At 46.2% G+C, this 15,853-nt stretch overlaps 1 protein-coding gene across 1 annotated transcript; it reads right to left on the minus strand.

The window, feature by feature from the left end:
• Positions 1-224: 224 nt before the first annotated feature.
• On the minus strand, positions 225-11,232 carry kiaa0895l. Its single transcript, XM_081605551.1, has 7 exons — positions 11,011-11,232; positions 8,879-9,629; positions 8,661-8,804; positions 8,463-8,595; positions 6,551-6,856; positions 4,224-4,321; positions 225-3,914 (listed from the first exon to the last, which is right to left on the minus strand). Exons 2-7 carry the CDS (start codon positions 9,569-9,571, stop codon positions 3,753-3,755), a joined length of 1,536 nt encoding a protein of 511 aa, XP_081461677.1. The 5' UTR covers positions 9,572-9,629; positions 11,011-11,232; the 3' UTR covers positions 225-3,752.
• Between the last annotated feature and the right edge of the window lie 4,621 nt (positions 11,233-15,853).

Consider the following 15,853-nt stretch of genomic DNA (forward strand, 5'->3'; position numbering starts at 1 on the left):
TTATTGCTCCTGAATTTAGTTCCAATTTCAGGCAGTTGAATACTTCCGTAGAAATGAGCACCGCTGAGGCGGCAAGAATCTGTTCATGTTAAAAGTTTTGCGTTTTGGTCGTAGCAGTAACATTAAATGTCCAGAACTTTCGCGTTCAAACTTGAGTTTGAAATGAAACGTGAAATGAAGACGGCGTGTCGGTTTGTTGGACAGTGATGAGCCAAACTGCAGAGTTCAATAAGTGCGTGTTTAATAAATAACACTGGAACTTCAACATGTATTTCCAGAACAGAAAACACTTGTGCAACATTCGTGCGTTACAAGTTGGTGCTTTCGTTCTGGGAGAATCCGGGCCGAAGTTCTGAACGGGGCGGCCCGCTCAGATCCGAAACGTTCCTGCTGAGGAGACGTGGACTGTAAACACAGCAGGGAAAAGTCCAACCGCTTCCGAAAAAAAAAATCAAATCCACGCATTTAAAAAGCATCCACCGATTTTCAGATAAAAACACGTGACCCGGTTCTGCTCCGACCCGAACCGAATGCCCTGAACAGCGTCTGTAGTGTCAAAGTAAAAAGCAGCCAACGAACTCAGTAATTAGCTACATCAGATGAGCGCTACACCCATCGAAGGCACCGCGAGACCCGGCCTCCTCAGAACCACAACATCTGGATCAGAACCGAAACGTCTGGATCGGAACCACAACATCTGGATCAGAACCACAGCTGGGTTCGGCTGCTTCACTAAACAACCGAAAACAGTAATAGATGCCACTTTGGCATTTCATCTATTTAAAAAATCAGGACTGGTTCAACATTTGGGAGGTTTATGGTTTCACTGCAGGGGTCGTTTGTGAGCATAAAGTTTGTCAGCTAAAAAATTCAAAATGTAAGAATACAAAAGATCTGACAACAACAGTTCTGATAAATAAATTCTCCCTCCAAATGTTCCCCTTCAAACTTTGCGTGTCAATACTTAACCTTCCTATCTGTCCACCAGATTGTTAGCACTAGCTTGAAGAAGCTACAAAGAGGCGTGGCTAACAGTTAAACCATGATTATGTGCAGAAAAGTGTGACTTTTGGCTGCTTCCCTTCACTGCTGCTATGTTTTATCCAACTTCACAGCTTATTAATGACCTTCTTTTTATTATTTTTGGTATAGTTTGGAGAGTTGGTGTCAATTTAACTAGAAATTATTACATTTACCAGGAATCTAATAAAATTTAGATTTTTTTAAAAAGAATTTTGTCATGTTTAAATTTTTCTGTAGGGTGCCGATTTGTTAGATCTCCATTATGCCATTATTATTGACTTCCATAAATTTCATCGTCTGCTTTTTTAATAGGTGGCCATTTTGTTATCCATTGATGCTAATCGATACATAACGTCGTCACTCATGACTGCTAGTTTTATTTTTTTATCTAAAAATGTTAAAATTTTCTGTCACAATCACATTTCCTTGATCTATCAGTCTTCCTAAATGTAATTGTATTAGTTTATTATCTGCTTGTTTTCCATCAAATTAATTGAGAAAAACTTTTAATATGATTTCAGTTTTAAAAATCATGAATTTTTACTGGTGATACCAAAAACACGTTACTTTAAAGTTTCAGATGGTTAAGGGGAATAAAGTTTTGACAACAATATTTGTGTCATGCATTTAAGCTGATTATGTGCAAAAAAGTGAGACTTTTAGCTGCTTCCCTTCACTGCTGCTGTGCTTTATCCACAACACTTTAATAATCTGGTGACCACTGTTTTAAAGTTTTGGATAGTTTAGAGCGTAACAAGTTAGAGTAAAAAATTTTTAATCAGACTTTTGTTTGACAATGTCTGTTTAAATATCTGTGTAGGGTGCCGGTCTGTTAGGTCTCCTTCATACCATTATTTTTGACTTTCATTAATAATATTCATCCTTTAAACTCCCTTCCCCTTCAGCCAAAAAAGCTTATTTTTAGCTAATAATGTTAAAATTTGCCTTTTATAATCCTATCTCTGCAATCGATTAGTATTCCTACATTTCATTAAGTTTATTATCTGCTTGAAATTGTTATTTCCCTTCAAATACATTGATTAAAGTTCGAATGAATTATATTTTTGATTTAAAAATCATGATTTTCAGGGGATAGTAGTCACCAAAAACCTGTTATCTTTGGAAGACGTCCACCAAAGATCCCAAATGTTGAACCAAACAAAGTAAAGTTTGGTTGAACTCACAGTAGCGAACTAAGAAAGCCCGCCAAGGACACAGTTAAGACAACGATTAGCTTCATTATAACACTGATAATTAAAACCCTGGGGGCGAAACGCTCGGCCGAGTCCAGTGGCACTTGGTATTTAAAGATTCATGGCCTCAGTCACTGCGAACCCACCCGGTTTTTAAATGTTGTGTCCTTGGCGTTCTTTTTAAAAATGCAAACAATCTAAGGCATAAAAACGTCGTTTCAAAAACAAAACATAAAGCTAACACCAGTGACATTCAGTTTGCTCTTTTTGCAACATAACAAAAATGTAAACAAGTGCATAAATAAAGCCATCTATGATTATGTGAGTCTACATGTTTAATGGTGATTACATAGTGAGGTAACTTGATAAAGGGAGCGCGGTTCAAATACGCCGATCCGCGTGGGACACGCAGCACAACCCTGCATCCGACTGAAAACGAAGGAGGCGTCGTCCCGTTTGGATCGTTCAAGTTTTATAAAAACGCTGGACGGGTTTTTCCACGTAAAGTGACGTTACGATGCAACGTGTTTTTCCTCGTCAAGTTTTGGTACGACGCAACGCTTTGGTGGGAGTCGATAAAAACGCTGGGCGAGTTTTCCGCATAAAGAGCCGTTACGATTTGACGCGTTTTCCCCGTAGAGCGCCGTTACGATGCGTTTCCCCGTAGAGCGCTGTTACAATGCGTCGCGTTTTCCTCGTAGAGCGCCGTTACAATGTGTCGCGTTTTCCCTGTAGAGCGCCGTTACAATGTGTCGCGTTTTCCTCGTAGAGCGCCGTTACGATGCGATGTGTTTTCCTCGTAGAGCGCCGTCACGATGCGTTTCCCCGTAGAGCGCTGTTACGATGTGTCGCGTTTTCCTCGTAGAGCGCCGTTACAATGCGACGCGTTTTCCCCGTAGAGCGCTGTTACAATTTCCCCGTAGAGCGCCGTTACGATGTGTCGCGTTTTCCTCGTAGAGCGCCGTTACAATGCGACGCGTTTTCCTCGTAGAGCGCTGTTACAATTTCCCCGTAGAGCGCCGTTACGATGCGACGCGTTTTCCCCGTAGAGCGGCGTTACGATGCGTCGCATTTTCCCCGTAGAGCGCCGTTACAATGCGACGCGTTTTCCCCGTAGAGCGCTGTTACAATTTCCCCGTAGAGCGCCGTTACGATGAGATGCGTTTTCCCCGTAGAGCGCCGTTACGATGCGTCGCATTTTCCCCGTAGAGCGGCGTTACAATGCGACGCGTTTTCCCCGTAGAGCGGCGTTACGATGCGTCGCATTTTCCCCGTAGAGCGCTGTTACAATGCGACGCGTTTTCCCCGTAGAGCGCTGTTACAATTTCCCCGTAGAGCGCCGTTACGATGAGATGCGTTTTCCCCGTAGAGCGGCGTTACGATGAGATGCGTTTTCCCCGTAGAGCGGCGTTACGATGCGTCGCATTTTCCCCGTAGAGCGCCGTTACAATGCGACGCGTTTTCCCCGTAGAGCGGCGTTACGATGCGTCGCATTTTCCCCGTAGAGCGCCGTTACGATGCGACCTTTCGTGGGACTCAGGGCAGCAGCTGCTGCAGCGCCGCGTCGTCCAGCTCGTTGATGGCCAAGATGTGGTCCAGGTGATGCAGGTAACGCTCCTGGTCACGCATGAAGTGAGGGATTCTGGTCCGGTTCAGCGCCGCCAGAGGACGCAGACGCTCCACGTCCTCGAAAGACACCTGCGGAGGAGACAGGGTGGAAACATGAAAACTTTGTAGCAAAATGGCTCCCAGTTAATCAGCATGTTGCTGTCAGACTAGTTGCAGATTTCTGGAAATATCTGAAATCCGTCTCCGTTTCATCTGAAGCATCAAAGACGTTTTGTTGGCTTCAGGACAGGCTGATGCCTGCAGACAGAACTCAGGGCGTAAAACTCGGTTCCTGTTGTTTTCTGCCCAGTTTCCTTCCCTCCTCCTCCTGTCATTTATTTCTTTCCATCTTTTGGAGAGTTTGTTTTATCTCAGGCGTCAGATAATCATGTCGCTCACCTTTCCTAGAGACGTCAGCATCTTAAAGTCGATGTTCCTTCGATGGCGAAGAATCCGCAGGATCCCGTCCAGGTAGACCTGATCTTTGCTGAAGCAACCTGGAAAAAAAACAAAAAACAAACGATGATCCTGGATTTTCAACAAAAAGATGAAATACAATTTGACTTCTAAAGCCAATTTTCCCTGGGTTTTGTCTCTAAGGTTCATCAGACTCTTGACCGACTTTCTGCAGAAACGATGCTAATGTTTCTTCTCGCTCTGCCGTGTTCATGTGGAGCCGAACAAACGGCTCCACATGAACACCGGTAAAAACTGCGGTTTTTTTTACCGTTTTTTGCCCCACTGGGCCTGAATGAACCTGTTTTAGGTTAGCGGTTAGCGGTTAGCTTACTGTTTGAACTTCCTAGTTGGCTGAGGTGAAGGTCAGCAGTCGGTCCTCATGAGGACAGAGACCTGGGGGTGTGTGTGTGTGTCTCACCGGGCTGCAGTGTGTGTGTGCAGGCGTGGGGATATGGGGGGGGCGGCTGCCCCCCGGCCCGGGCCCGGATGGGTGCCTATGTGGGCCTCCGGGCCTGGAGGAGCCAGGGAGGGAGGAATGGTTTCAAGTCGCTTTAATGTCTGATTATAGATGGAGAAAGTGCGCCCTCACCTGTTGAGAAAGGTGTATTTAATGTTAAAGTTACTTTACCTCAATGGAATATATAGTAGTCAGTCCCAGTGACTGTTTCACTCACGGTTTTGCAGATGTGCATCCTGGGTAAAAATCAAACGACAAACGCGACCCCCTGAACAATACCAGAGAGCACTTTCCAGACTATAAGCTGCTTATACGTGGATTCTTCTTCCACCACCAGGGGGCTCTTTAGCAGGAAGTGAATCATTGGAAGTCAAAATTGGAAATAAAAGAAGAAAGCGCCAATTAAAACAGAATTAGGTTTTAATAGGGAATTGAAATTTGAGAATGTTGTTGATCAGCTAAATAGCATTGAGGGGAAAAAAGAAGATTTTTCGTTTTTTAAAATAATACTGGGATCATTCTGAGAATTTGAGGTAAAGATATTAGGATCCAGTAGATGGCAGTAGTGCAACAATAATGGATGAAAGCTGCAGTTGAAATCTAAAGAAGAAGAAGAAAGCGCCTATTTTCATTTAGCACATGCTAAGGATCAACAGTTACCGCTTGGAAACGACCGTAATCAGTTCAATCTAAACTTGGCAACTTTTTCTTTTTCAACCGTAATAAATCTGATATTCAGTTGACCTGTAATGACTCAGATGTTGGGTGTCCGCCCCCCTCTGATGCTGCTGCATCGCTGTGGAAAACCTGGAGCAACAGAGACATCTGAGGCTTAGATGTTTACTGGTTTAAAAAAAACTTATAGTTCGGAAAATACGGACTATAATCCTTCCTGGATTTTTCTGTGAAGAACCCAGAGAGGGTTATTTGGTTGTGGTTTCTGGAAAACAACATATTTTTACCCTCCTGCTATCGTCTCACTTCTTCTGTTACAAACTGACTCCGGCCCCCAGCAGAGAAGGAAAACGTTATGAGGCCCTCAGGAGAAGGTTTGGGGACCCCTGGTTTAGTGTGTGTGTGTGTGTGTGTGAGTGTGTGTGTGTCTCACCGGGCTGCAGTGTGTGTGTGTGCGTGTGTGTGTGAGTGTGTGTGTAGGTGTGTGTGTTTCTCACCGGGCTGTGGTGTGTGTGTGTGTGTGTGTGTGTGCGTGTGTAGGTGTGTGTGTGTCTCTCTGGGCTGTGGTGTGTGTGTGTAGGTGTGTGTGTGTGTGCGTGTAGATGTGTGTGTCTCACCGGGCTGCAGTGTGTGTGTGCGTGCGTGTGTAGGTGTGTGTGTGTCTCACCGGGCTGCAGTGTGTGTGTGTGTGTGCGTGTGTAGGTGTGTGTGTGTCTCTCTGGGCTGTGGTGTGTGTGTGTAGGTGTGCGTGTGTGTGTGTAGGTGTGTGTGTGTGTAGGTGTAGGTGTGTGTGTGTAGGTGTGTGTGTGTGTGTCTCACCGGGCTGCAGTGTGTGCGTGTGTGTGTGTGTGTAGGTGTGTGTGTGTGTCTCTCTGGGCTGTGGTGTGTGTGTGTAGGTGTGCGTGTGTGTGTGTAGATGTGTGTGTGTGTAGGTGTGTGTGTCTCTCTGGGCTGCAGTGCTGCAGTGTGTGTGTGTGTGTGTGTGTGTGTGTGTGTGTCTCTCTGGGCTGCAGTGTGTGTGCGTGTGTGTGTGTGTGTCTCTCTGGGCTGCAGTGTGTGTGTGTGTGTGTGTAGGTGTGTGTGTGTCTCTCTGGGCTGCAGTGTGTGTGCGTGTGTGTGTGTGTGTGTGTCTCACCGGGCTGGGCGGTGTCGGTCTGGCCCCTCTTGGCCCGCAGGCAGTACTCCCAGCGGACGTCCGGGTCGTGGACGAAGCGGGCGATGTGGGCGAAGAGGCGGCTGAAGCTCATGCTGGCGGCGTGGAACACGGTGTAGTAGAGCAGCGCCGCGCGCCACAGGTGCGGCTGCTTCCTCAGCAGGACGCTGTGCAGGCTGGCCAGGCCCTCCTCCGTCGGGTTGGCCGGCTTCAGGCCCAGCTGCCGCCGCGCCTCGGCGGACGCCCAGGGCTGCAGCGCGTTGTTGGCGCCGCGCAGGTAGTGGGTTCCTGAGGAAGAGGAGGAGGAAGAGGATGGGTCAGAAAATAAAGATTCTTCATGTCAATGTGAAGCTGAACAGAGTCCGGCTTTCCTTCCTCCGGCCCTCTGACCTCAGCAGGTTAAAAGCTGCTGCATTGTGACATCATCAGTCCCTTGGGTCGTTTTCTGTCTCACCAATAAGTAACGTTGATTCAGAAACCAGAGCCAGGTTTTTATATCCTAGTGGGGACCAAGTGCTGCTTTTGGGATGTGTGTGTGTCTGCGTGTGTGTGTGTGTGTGTGTCTGCGTGTGTGTGTGTGTGTGTGTCTGCGTGTGTGTGTGTGTGTGTGTGTGTCTGCGTGTGTGTGTCTGCGTGTGTGTGTGTCTGCGTGTGTGTGTGTGTGTCTGCGTGTGTCTGTGTGTGTCTCTGCGTGTGTGTGTGTCTGCGTGTGTGTGTGTGTCTGCGTGTGTCTGTGTGTGTGTGTCTGCGTGTGTCTGTGTGTGTCTCTGCGTGTGTGTGTGTCTGCGTGTGTGTGTGTCTGCGTGTGTGTGTCTGCATGTGTGTGTGTCTGCGTGTGTGTGTGTCTGCGTGTGTGTGTGTGTGTGTGTGTCTGCGTGTGTGTGTGTGTGTCTGCGTGTGTGTGTGTGGTGTCTGTGTGTGTGTGTGTATGTGGTGTGTGTGTGTGTCTGCGTGTCTGTGCGTGTGTGTGTGGTGTGTGTGTGTGTGTGTGTGTGTCTGCGTGTGTGTGTGTGTCTGCGTGTGTCTGTGTGTGTGTGTCTGCGTGTGTGCGTGTCTGCGTGTGTGTGTGTGTCTGCGTGTGTGTGTGTGTCTGCGTGTGTGTGTCTGGGTGTGTGTGTCTGCGTGTGTGTGTGTCTGCGTGTGTGTGTGTCTGCGTGTGTGTGTCTGCGTGTGTGTGTCTGCGTGTGTGTGTGTCTGGGTGTGTGTGTCTGCGTGTGTGTGTCTGTGTGTGTGTGTGTCTGCGTGTGTGTGTGTCTGCGTGTGTGTGTGTCTGCGTGTGTGTGTCTGCGTGTGTGTGGTGTGTGTGTCTGCGTGTGTGTGTGTCTGCGTGTGTGTGTGTCTGCGTGTGTGTGTCTGCGTGTGTGTGTGTCTGCGTGTGTGTGTGTCTGCGTGTGTGTGTCTGCGTGTGTGTGGTGTGTGTGTCTGCGTGTGTGTGTGTGTGTGTCTGCGTGTGTGTGTGTGGTGTCTGTGTGTGTGTGTGTGTGTATGTGGTGTGTGTGTGTGTCTGCGTGTGTGCGTGTGGTGTGTGTGTGTGTGTGTCTGCGCGTGTGTGTGTCTGCGTGTGTGTGTGTGGTGTGTGTGTGTGTGTGTGTGTGTCTGCGCGTGTGTGTGTCTGCGCGTGTGTGTGTCTGCGTGTGTGTGTGTCTGCGTGTGTGTGTGTCTGCGTGTGTGTGTATCTGAGTGTGTGTGTGTGTGTCTGCGTGTGTGTGTCTGCGTGTGTGTGTGTCTGCGTGTGTGTGTGTCTGCGTGTGTGTGTGTGTCTGCGTGTGTGTCTGCGTGTATGTGTGTGTCTGCGTGTGTGTGTGTGGTGTGTGTCTGCGTGTGTGTGTCTGCGTGTGTGTGTGTGTGTGTGTGTGTGTATGTGTGTCTCTGCGTGTGTGTGTTGGCGGCGCACCGATCTCGTGCCGCAGCATCCCCTCCAGCCAGTGCTGGCGAGCGCCGGCCAGGTTGATGGTCAGAGTGGGACGGCAGCTCTCCACCACCATGACTGCCTGTGACAGCAGCTCATCAGAGAGACGCACCACCACCTGGAAACACGCACAGGTAAACACCTGCACAGGTAACAGACACGCCTCCCCCTGCCTGCCCTCACCTCCCCCACGCAGCCCTCCTTCTGCAGGTATTTGCGGACCGCCGCCCACACCTGACTCTTCGGCAGGACGCCGCCGCCCGTCGCCTCCTCGAAGTTCTCATAGGAGCCGAACTTCCTCAGGACGCACTCCATGATCCCCACGGCCTGCGGACAACCAGAGGCTATCAGAACCGCCAGTTGGGCAGTGGGTCGGGGTCAAAGGTCAGAGCGGGACCCACCTGCTCCAGGAAGAGGCCCGACCCCTCTCGGTACTTGTCGAGGACGCTCCGCGGTTCGGGCTGCGCGTACTCGAACTGCGGCTCGTATTTATAGTCGGACTGGAAGAACGTCTGCTTCTCCTGCTCCAGGTTCAAAGGTCGCAGGGCCACCAGCAGGCAGGGTCGGGCCGGCGGGGGGGCCGCCGAGCCCACCGCCCCTTTGGCGATGTGAGGCAGGGAGGTGGCGGGGCGCAAGCGGCCGCCGCCGGCCCGCGGCCCCGCAGCGTAGTTGACGGAGCAGGAGCTCTCGCTGCGGCGCATCCAGCCGCCCACAGACAGGCTGGGGCTGGTGAGGCTGCGAGCCCAGGGCGACGGGGCGGCCGCGGCGCAGGGGGCGGCCGTGCCGCTGCGCCACGGCGGCTGCAGCACCCCGGGACGCGGCGGCGGAGTCACCTCCATGCTGAGGGGCCGGCGGAGCGGCGCCCTGGTCCTCGGGGTCGCGACCCCGTTCTGGCACGGCGCCGCCTCCTTCTTGGCCGCATTGCTCCGTCTGGCTTTGGCGGTTCTGGGCGGATCCGACCGGACATCTGACCGGACGTCTGACCGGACATCTGACCGGACATCTGACCGGACATCTGACCGGACATCTGACCGGACCCTGGCGCTTTCAGCCTCAACCTGATCCATGAAGACTTCACCGGAGTCCAACACCATCACCACCACCACCACCGCCGCCGCCGCCGCCGTGCCTCAGGCTCCACCTCATTTACACCTGAGGAACGACACACACAGCCGTCATTTCACTTTAAAACTGCAGTTTGTGACTTTTAGAAAAATATATTTTCACATATTTAATAAAACTCTCACTATGTTGTGACACAGTGATACGAGGCAAATAATTTGTGAAAAGATCGATCTCCTCCACCTCCTCTCTGATCTACCACTAAGAAACGCACCAATCCCAACCTAAAACAACCAATCAGAGCCAGTAGGAAGGGCTTAGCGCTGTCAATCATCCTCCTGTACGCCGCCAAAGGTGCGAATGGCAGAGAAACAATTTATTGTTCCAGAAAATGGTTTATCTGCCATAATTAGTGGCTTATGCTAACTATCTTATAGCATAGCATAGAGCAAGCTGGAGAGCATGAGAGGCGCGTACATGAGGATGATTGACAGCACTAAGACCCTCCTCCTGGCTCTGATTTGTTGTTTATGGCCAAACTGGATTTCTGCTCTTTTTTTCACGTTTCTCATATTATTCTGTTGCAACACAGTGAAGTTTAATAATATGTAAAAACATTTTATTTTATAAACGTTACATACTGCAGCTCCCGCTGCATGATGCTGCCACCACCAATCTCAAGCTGACATCTTGATGTCGCACACAAACCAAATTAGGCAAAAAAAAGAAAAATAAACAATTTTATCAAAGATTAATTTGGTTCAAAAGATAAAAAACCGCTGAATCCACTTTTAGAAATAAAAGTAAAAAACTGATTGAGGATAAAATAACTTTTCCTTCAGATCAGGGCTAATAATTATTTATTCTTTTCATTAATTGGATAAAAACATAATAATTCTGCTAATTTTTTTCATCTGACCACTTAAATCTTTCCTGTATATTATAAACATATTAAAGATGCAAATAAAGTGTTTAATTTATTTCATAATAAGAAAATAAGCATTTTATTGCCTAAATCATTTATGATTTTGGTTTGTTTGATTTTTATTTCTGTCAGTTAAATCTTAGTTAAACACGTTGAAGTTTGTTGATCTAGGAAGATAATATCTGTAGTTGGTTTAAATAGTTTAGCAGTGAGTGAGTGAATGAGTGAGTGAATAAGTGAGTGAATGAGTGAATGGCTGTGATTTAGGAACTTTTTGGTGATTCTGGGTGGATAAATGGAGTGAAACGGGTTTAAGTTGAGCAGGATGGCGGCGGCTTCATGTCCTCTGGTGGAAATAGAAACAGGATCTGATTAATCCAGGACATCCGGCCAGAAACTGTCCGGAACGGAGACAAATCTCAGCGTTTCCTCCACATGGCGGAAAATAACTCAACCAGCCCGAGGCAGAAAAAACAAACAGAAAACACCCAGCAGGAGCCGCGGAACCGAAACAAACGACGCAAAGTCACTAAAAGAGACACTTACCGAGCTAAAACAAACAGTCCCGGTTCTCCGGCGGAGGATGGGAAGGTCTCAGCGGCTCCTTCCAGTCATGGCCGAGGCGGAGCCGCGTCTGCTTCCGCCGGGGAGGTGATGGTGATTAGCGGATAACGGTTCAGGGAGGAGCGGGGCCCGAGGCGGCTGGCTGCCTGGCTGGAAGCCGGCCACCGAGCGGCGGATGTGTTGGAAGATATGACGCAGCACGCCTGGCGCGACGTGCTCCCCTTGCGTCATTACGTACAGCGACGGAACCCATAGACGTGCTGCGATTTTATGCTAACATTTTTTTGGTCAACACTAGATTGCAGTTTTCTGAAATAAACCAATTTTGATACAGCAAAAAAAAAAAAAAAGATTATTATGCTCCAAACTGACCACCCCTCTCACCCGCCTCCTCACACACACCTGGTGACGTCACGCCCACCACCAGGTGTCAAAGCCGCTGCTCCTGTCATATCAATAATTACTTATTTCATTCATATGGCTCTTACGGAGCCTCAGTGAAAACGTGTTTATTATTATTAACTCTTTGGTGCAGAAAACTGATTGAAAATCGATTTATTTACTGCATGTTTATGTCCGTTAAGGCTCAGAACGGCACTGAAAGCAGCCATTTAAACCATTCAGACGAATAACAGAGACACAATCAGATGACTGATTATCCCGTGATAATAACTCAGATACAGTCCATGGAAAAACCTTACATCAGCGCGTATTAAAGCAGAAAGTACTTGCAGTTTCCAGTTATGGCGCATGAACTGATCAGTAGATTATTTCGAGGGAACGCAAAAGAAAAAAAAATCCGCATGTCCCCTGGAGGGTTCCGTAAGAAACACCACAAAAAGACAAAACTTTTTTATCTAATTTTTATTTATTTATTTATTTATTTATTTTTTACAAAACCGGCGTGTTTCCATGAAGCAAATTTATCTTTTAAATGTGAAACTGCGATGGTAAATAGAGATGCAGCTGATGTCTATTTCTATTTTCATATCACTAAGATTCTGAAAAGATTTCTCTCAGCCAAGGAATAAAAAAATAACATGTTATATCGTCTCAGCTTTCCCACAGTCCCTCTTCCCAGTCTGATGTTTCCCTGATATCAGTGGCGCAACTACACATTATTCAGGTGGATGCGAAAACAGCGCCCCCCGCCCCCCCAGAGGGAAGGAGCGTGAGGGTGGTGAAGGAGCCCCCCCCCCGCTGAAGTGTATGGGAAAACATCATCGGCGCTCCACCCCCTCCAGACGGGGTTTTGGCGCCCCCTCTGGTGCTGCGCCCCTATGCGTTGCATACCCACTTTTGCGCCACTGCCTGACATGAATAATGTTCCATTAAATCCAGTCTTCCCAGTTCTGAGTGGTGAAATAATCGTCTCCTCTCCTGTTCCTTTCTGTTCTCACTTCTCCAAACTTTTCCTTTCCTTTCTTCCTCCCATTACTTTTACCACCTCTCCTTCATTTCCTGTTTTATTTGACCTTTTTATTGATTTTAACTGAGTGAAGTATAAACTGATATCCTGTAGCCCTTGTCTCTACTTTAATATGAAATCATGTGACAGTGAACGCCATTCCTATCATATTTTCTTTGCGTTTTATCTCCTTTGTGTTAATTATTCACCTCTGTTTGCTCTAATCTCCTCCCTTCCTCACCTCCATGCATCGTCCAACTCGCCGTTTCTCTACAGATCACTGAATGTCTTCGTTACCTTCAGCTTCTCATCCTACGTGCCGCACTGTGAGTTTTTATATTTTACATTTGCCTCTGGCCTCTTTGGTCAAAGCTCCCACTATGATTATTTATATGATATGCAAAGATATGTGACATACTAGAGAATAAATTTGAATGCTTGGTTGTTTCAAAGATTCAATTAAAGCGCATGAGGAAAATATCCATGTTTAAAAATAATAAGCTCTTTTACTACTCAGATATTTTCATCCTTTCTGATCTTGAAGTGAAAGTGGATGTCAAATAAATTGCTACATTTGTTTTATCGTTATTTTATAAAAAAAAATACTGCTTATACAAATACACAATTATACACATAGCAAGACCAATTATCCATATAAAGTATATAAAGTTCGAAAAACAAACAGAATTTCACTTTGGATACCATTGAAAAATCACCCATTTCATCAACGTTTCACTAATATTACAAGGTGATAACTGTAAGCTAATAATAAAGGCTATAAAATCAGTTTTCTCTCACAAGGTTTGTGCACAGAACAGTCTGACTGATGTGTAAAGGGCCAGGGTTACGTGTTTTCTAGCTCCGAATCATTTATAGATTAATCAAATAACTATGTTACCTTCAGTTATTATAAAAATGCTACTTTCGAAAATGTTACTTTGCGTGAAATTGGGCCTGTCTCTTTAAGAAGCTCCGCCATCAGAAAGTCATCCTAACATGGCTCCTCTGTTAACCCTTTAGTGTTTTTACCAGCGTGTCACTGAGAAGAAGCTCCTATAATGGTCTCCGCTGATGCAAGTTTCGCCGAGTGTTTGCTGCCAATTACTTCTGGCTAGTCTGAAGGAGCTGCACCTCAAAGGCGGGGCTAGGCCCACCCAGGCGTTTTGCAGCTGAGTGGTTGCCGTGGAGATGAAAGGATTTGTCAAACATGCATGAAAGAATCAAAGCAACACTCCAGGTTTGCTTTGACGAGTGAATCGCTTTACAACATGATATAAAGTTTTAAAAAAGTCGGTTTTACAGGATACTGCGCCTTTAAATCTTGTAATCATTGTGTGGAAAATTTCCACATTGTGGCTGCAACTTCCCCAGATAGTACTTCACAAGTATGCAACATTTTTAATTTGGATTAATCATAACATTTTTCAAACTGTTCTATTTTTCCCCACACATTTTTATGTTTTCGATTCACTAATTATTATAATTAGGACACATCTTTTGTTAATTCCTCTCATTCATGTTATTCCAGTGTTGTTTTTTTTACTATTACATTTATTCTAAAGGAAATAATTTATTTCAGGATATATTCGTCTAATGCAAAGCAGCAGCACTAGTAGGAAGTTAGTTGGTGTATTCTTTTGCTCTCCACGCCTCTTTTTCCTTGAATGCTCCGTGTTTTGCTTCTGCAGTTCTAAGAACCCTAACATCAATCCTCTGTGGGCAAAAACTGGGGAGGGATTTTTACAGAGCTTTTACAGCTTCTCAGAAACCAGACCTGCCTAAGCAAACAACATGTACCTGCAGTGGAGGTGAGGTGGTGACTCATGCTTCACCTGTGGAGGTGGTGATGCTGGCTGCATGCTGTTGGTATGCACTGATAACTGATGTTATGATATCGCTCATATACACAAGTGTTTTTGTTCACAAATGCAAATAAAGTTACAATAATAAACTTGGTACTTCCCACTACAGCAACTTTGAAAAGAGGACACAGTTAACGGTTTATTAGCCACTAAGATCTAAAGCTAATTTAGCTTTCAGCTCGACCTACATGTATTTACTTCAGTTTGTTTTGTATGCACCACTATTTAAGGCTCCCTTTGGTGCCAAAATTTGGATAAAATTAAAAACTTGAACTTGAGCTGACTTTAGGTAAAGGCTATGCTAATGCTAGATTTAGCTAAACTATGACTAAAGCTAAGCTAATCTTGATGTAAAATGTCTTTGCTGTTTTTGGTTTAGTATACAAGTATACTACTGTATTTACTGTTTATAGTTTAACTGAAACGGCCCTGGGTGGAACTGAAACAAAGCTTAGCCTGATCTGCATGTAATAGTTCACCTGTGGGCTGCACAGTGGCGCAGTTGGTAGAGCTGTTGCCTTGCAGCAAGAAGGTACTGGGTTCGATTCCCGGTCCCGGTCTTTCTGCATGGAGTCTCCATGTTCTCCCTGTCCATGGTGGGTTTTCTCCAGGTACTCTGGTTTCCTCCCACAGTCCAAAAACATGACTGTCAGGTTAATGGGTCTGTCTAAATTGCCCCTAGGTGTGAGTGTGTGTGTGCATGGTTGTGTGTCTCTGTGTTGCCCTGTGACAGACTGGCGACCTGTCCAGGTGACCCCGCCTCTCACCCAGAACGTTAGCTGGATAGGAACCAGCACCTCCTGACCCACTGAGGGACAAGGGTGTAAAGAAAATGGACGGATGGATGGATAGTTCACTTGTCTCATGTGTAGCACAAAGTTTTTAGCTTCAAAATTTGCTTAAACTTACAGTTTGCTAAAATTTGGTAGAACTTAACCTAAGGCTACATTTAGCTAAAGTTGTGACTTAAGTTAGCTGTTCCTCTACTGTATATTCTTACTGTGTACAGTTAAAATAACTGAAGCTAAGCTAAAGTTAAAGCTAGACTGAAATTAATGAAAGGTTTAGCTTGATTTGCATGTTTTTAGAATTATTTTGTTCATAACACTAATGTTTTGGAGGATCTTTGCTACCAAAATGTGGTTAAAATGACAAACTCAAGCGTGAGCTGAAATCAGGTGAAAGCTACCCTAATACTTTCTGATAATAGAGTTTCCTCTTAATCTGGCTGTGAAAGAAAATATGGCCCTAACCGGTTGGACCTGACTGGTTCTGCTGTGACTGAAAATCAAACCAGAAAGCCCAAATATTTCTACAACAATGCATTTCCTCTTAGGCTTTGAAATGGATCAACTGCAGGTAGGTGTCAGAAATGGGAGGCAGAGTATAGAAACAAGCACATAATTCAGACAAGATGAACACGTAGGCATGTATCCACTCTGGTTATACGTTGGATAAAATGTAAGCAAGAAAGTCCAACATAAGGCTGGGCTACAAAAGGAAATAGGATAAAAAAAAACCTTCCCAAAACCAGAGAATAAAAGGAAAACTAAAG

The sequence above is a fragment of the Poecilia reticulata genome, chromosome 3 (assembly GCF_904066995.2).
Source record: "Poecilia reticulata chromosome 3, P_reticulata-male-v2, whole genome shotgun sequence".
Classification (NCBI taxonomy): Eukaryota; Metazoa; Chordata; class Actinopteri; order Cyprinodontiformes; family Poeciliidae; genus Poecilia; species Poecilia reticulata.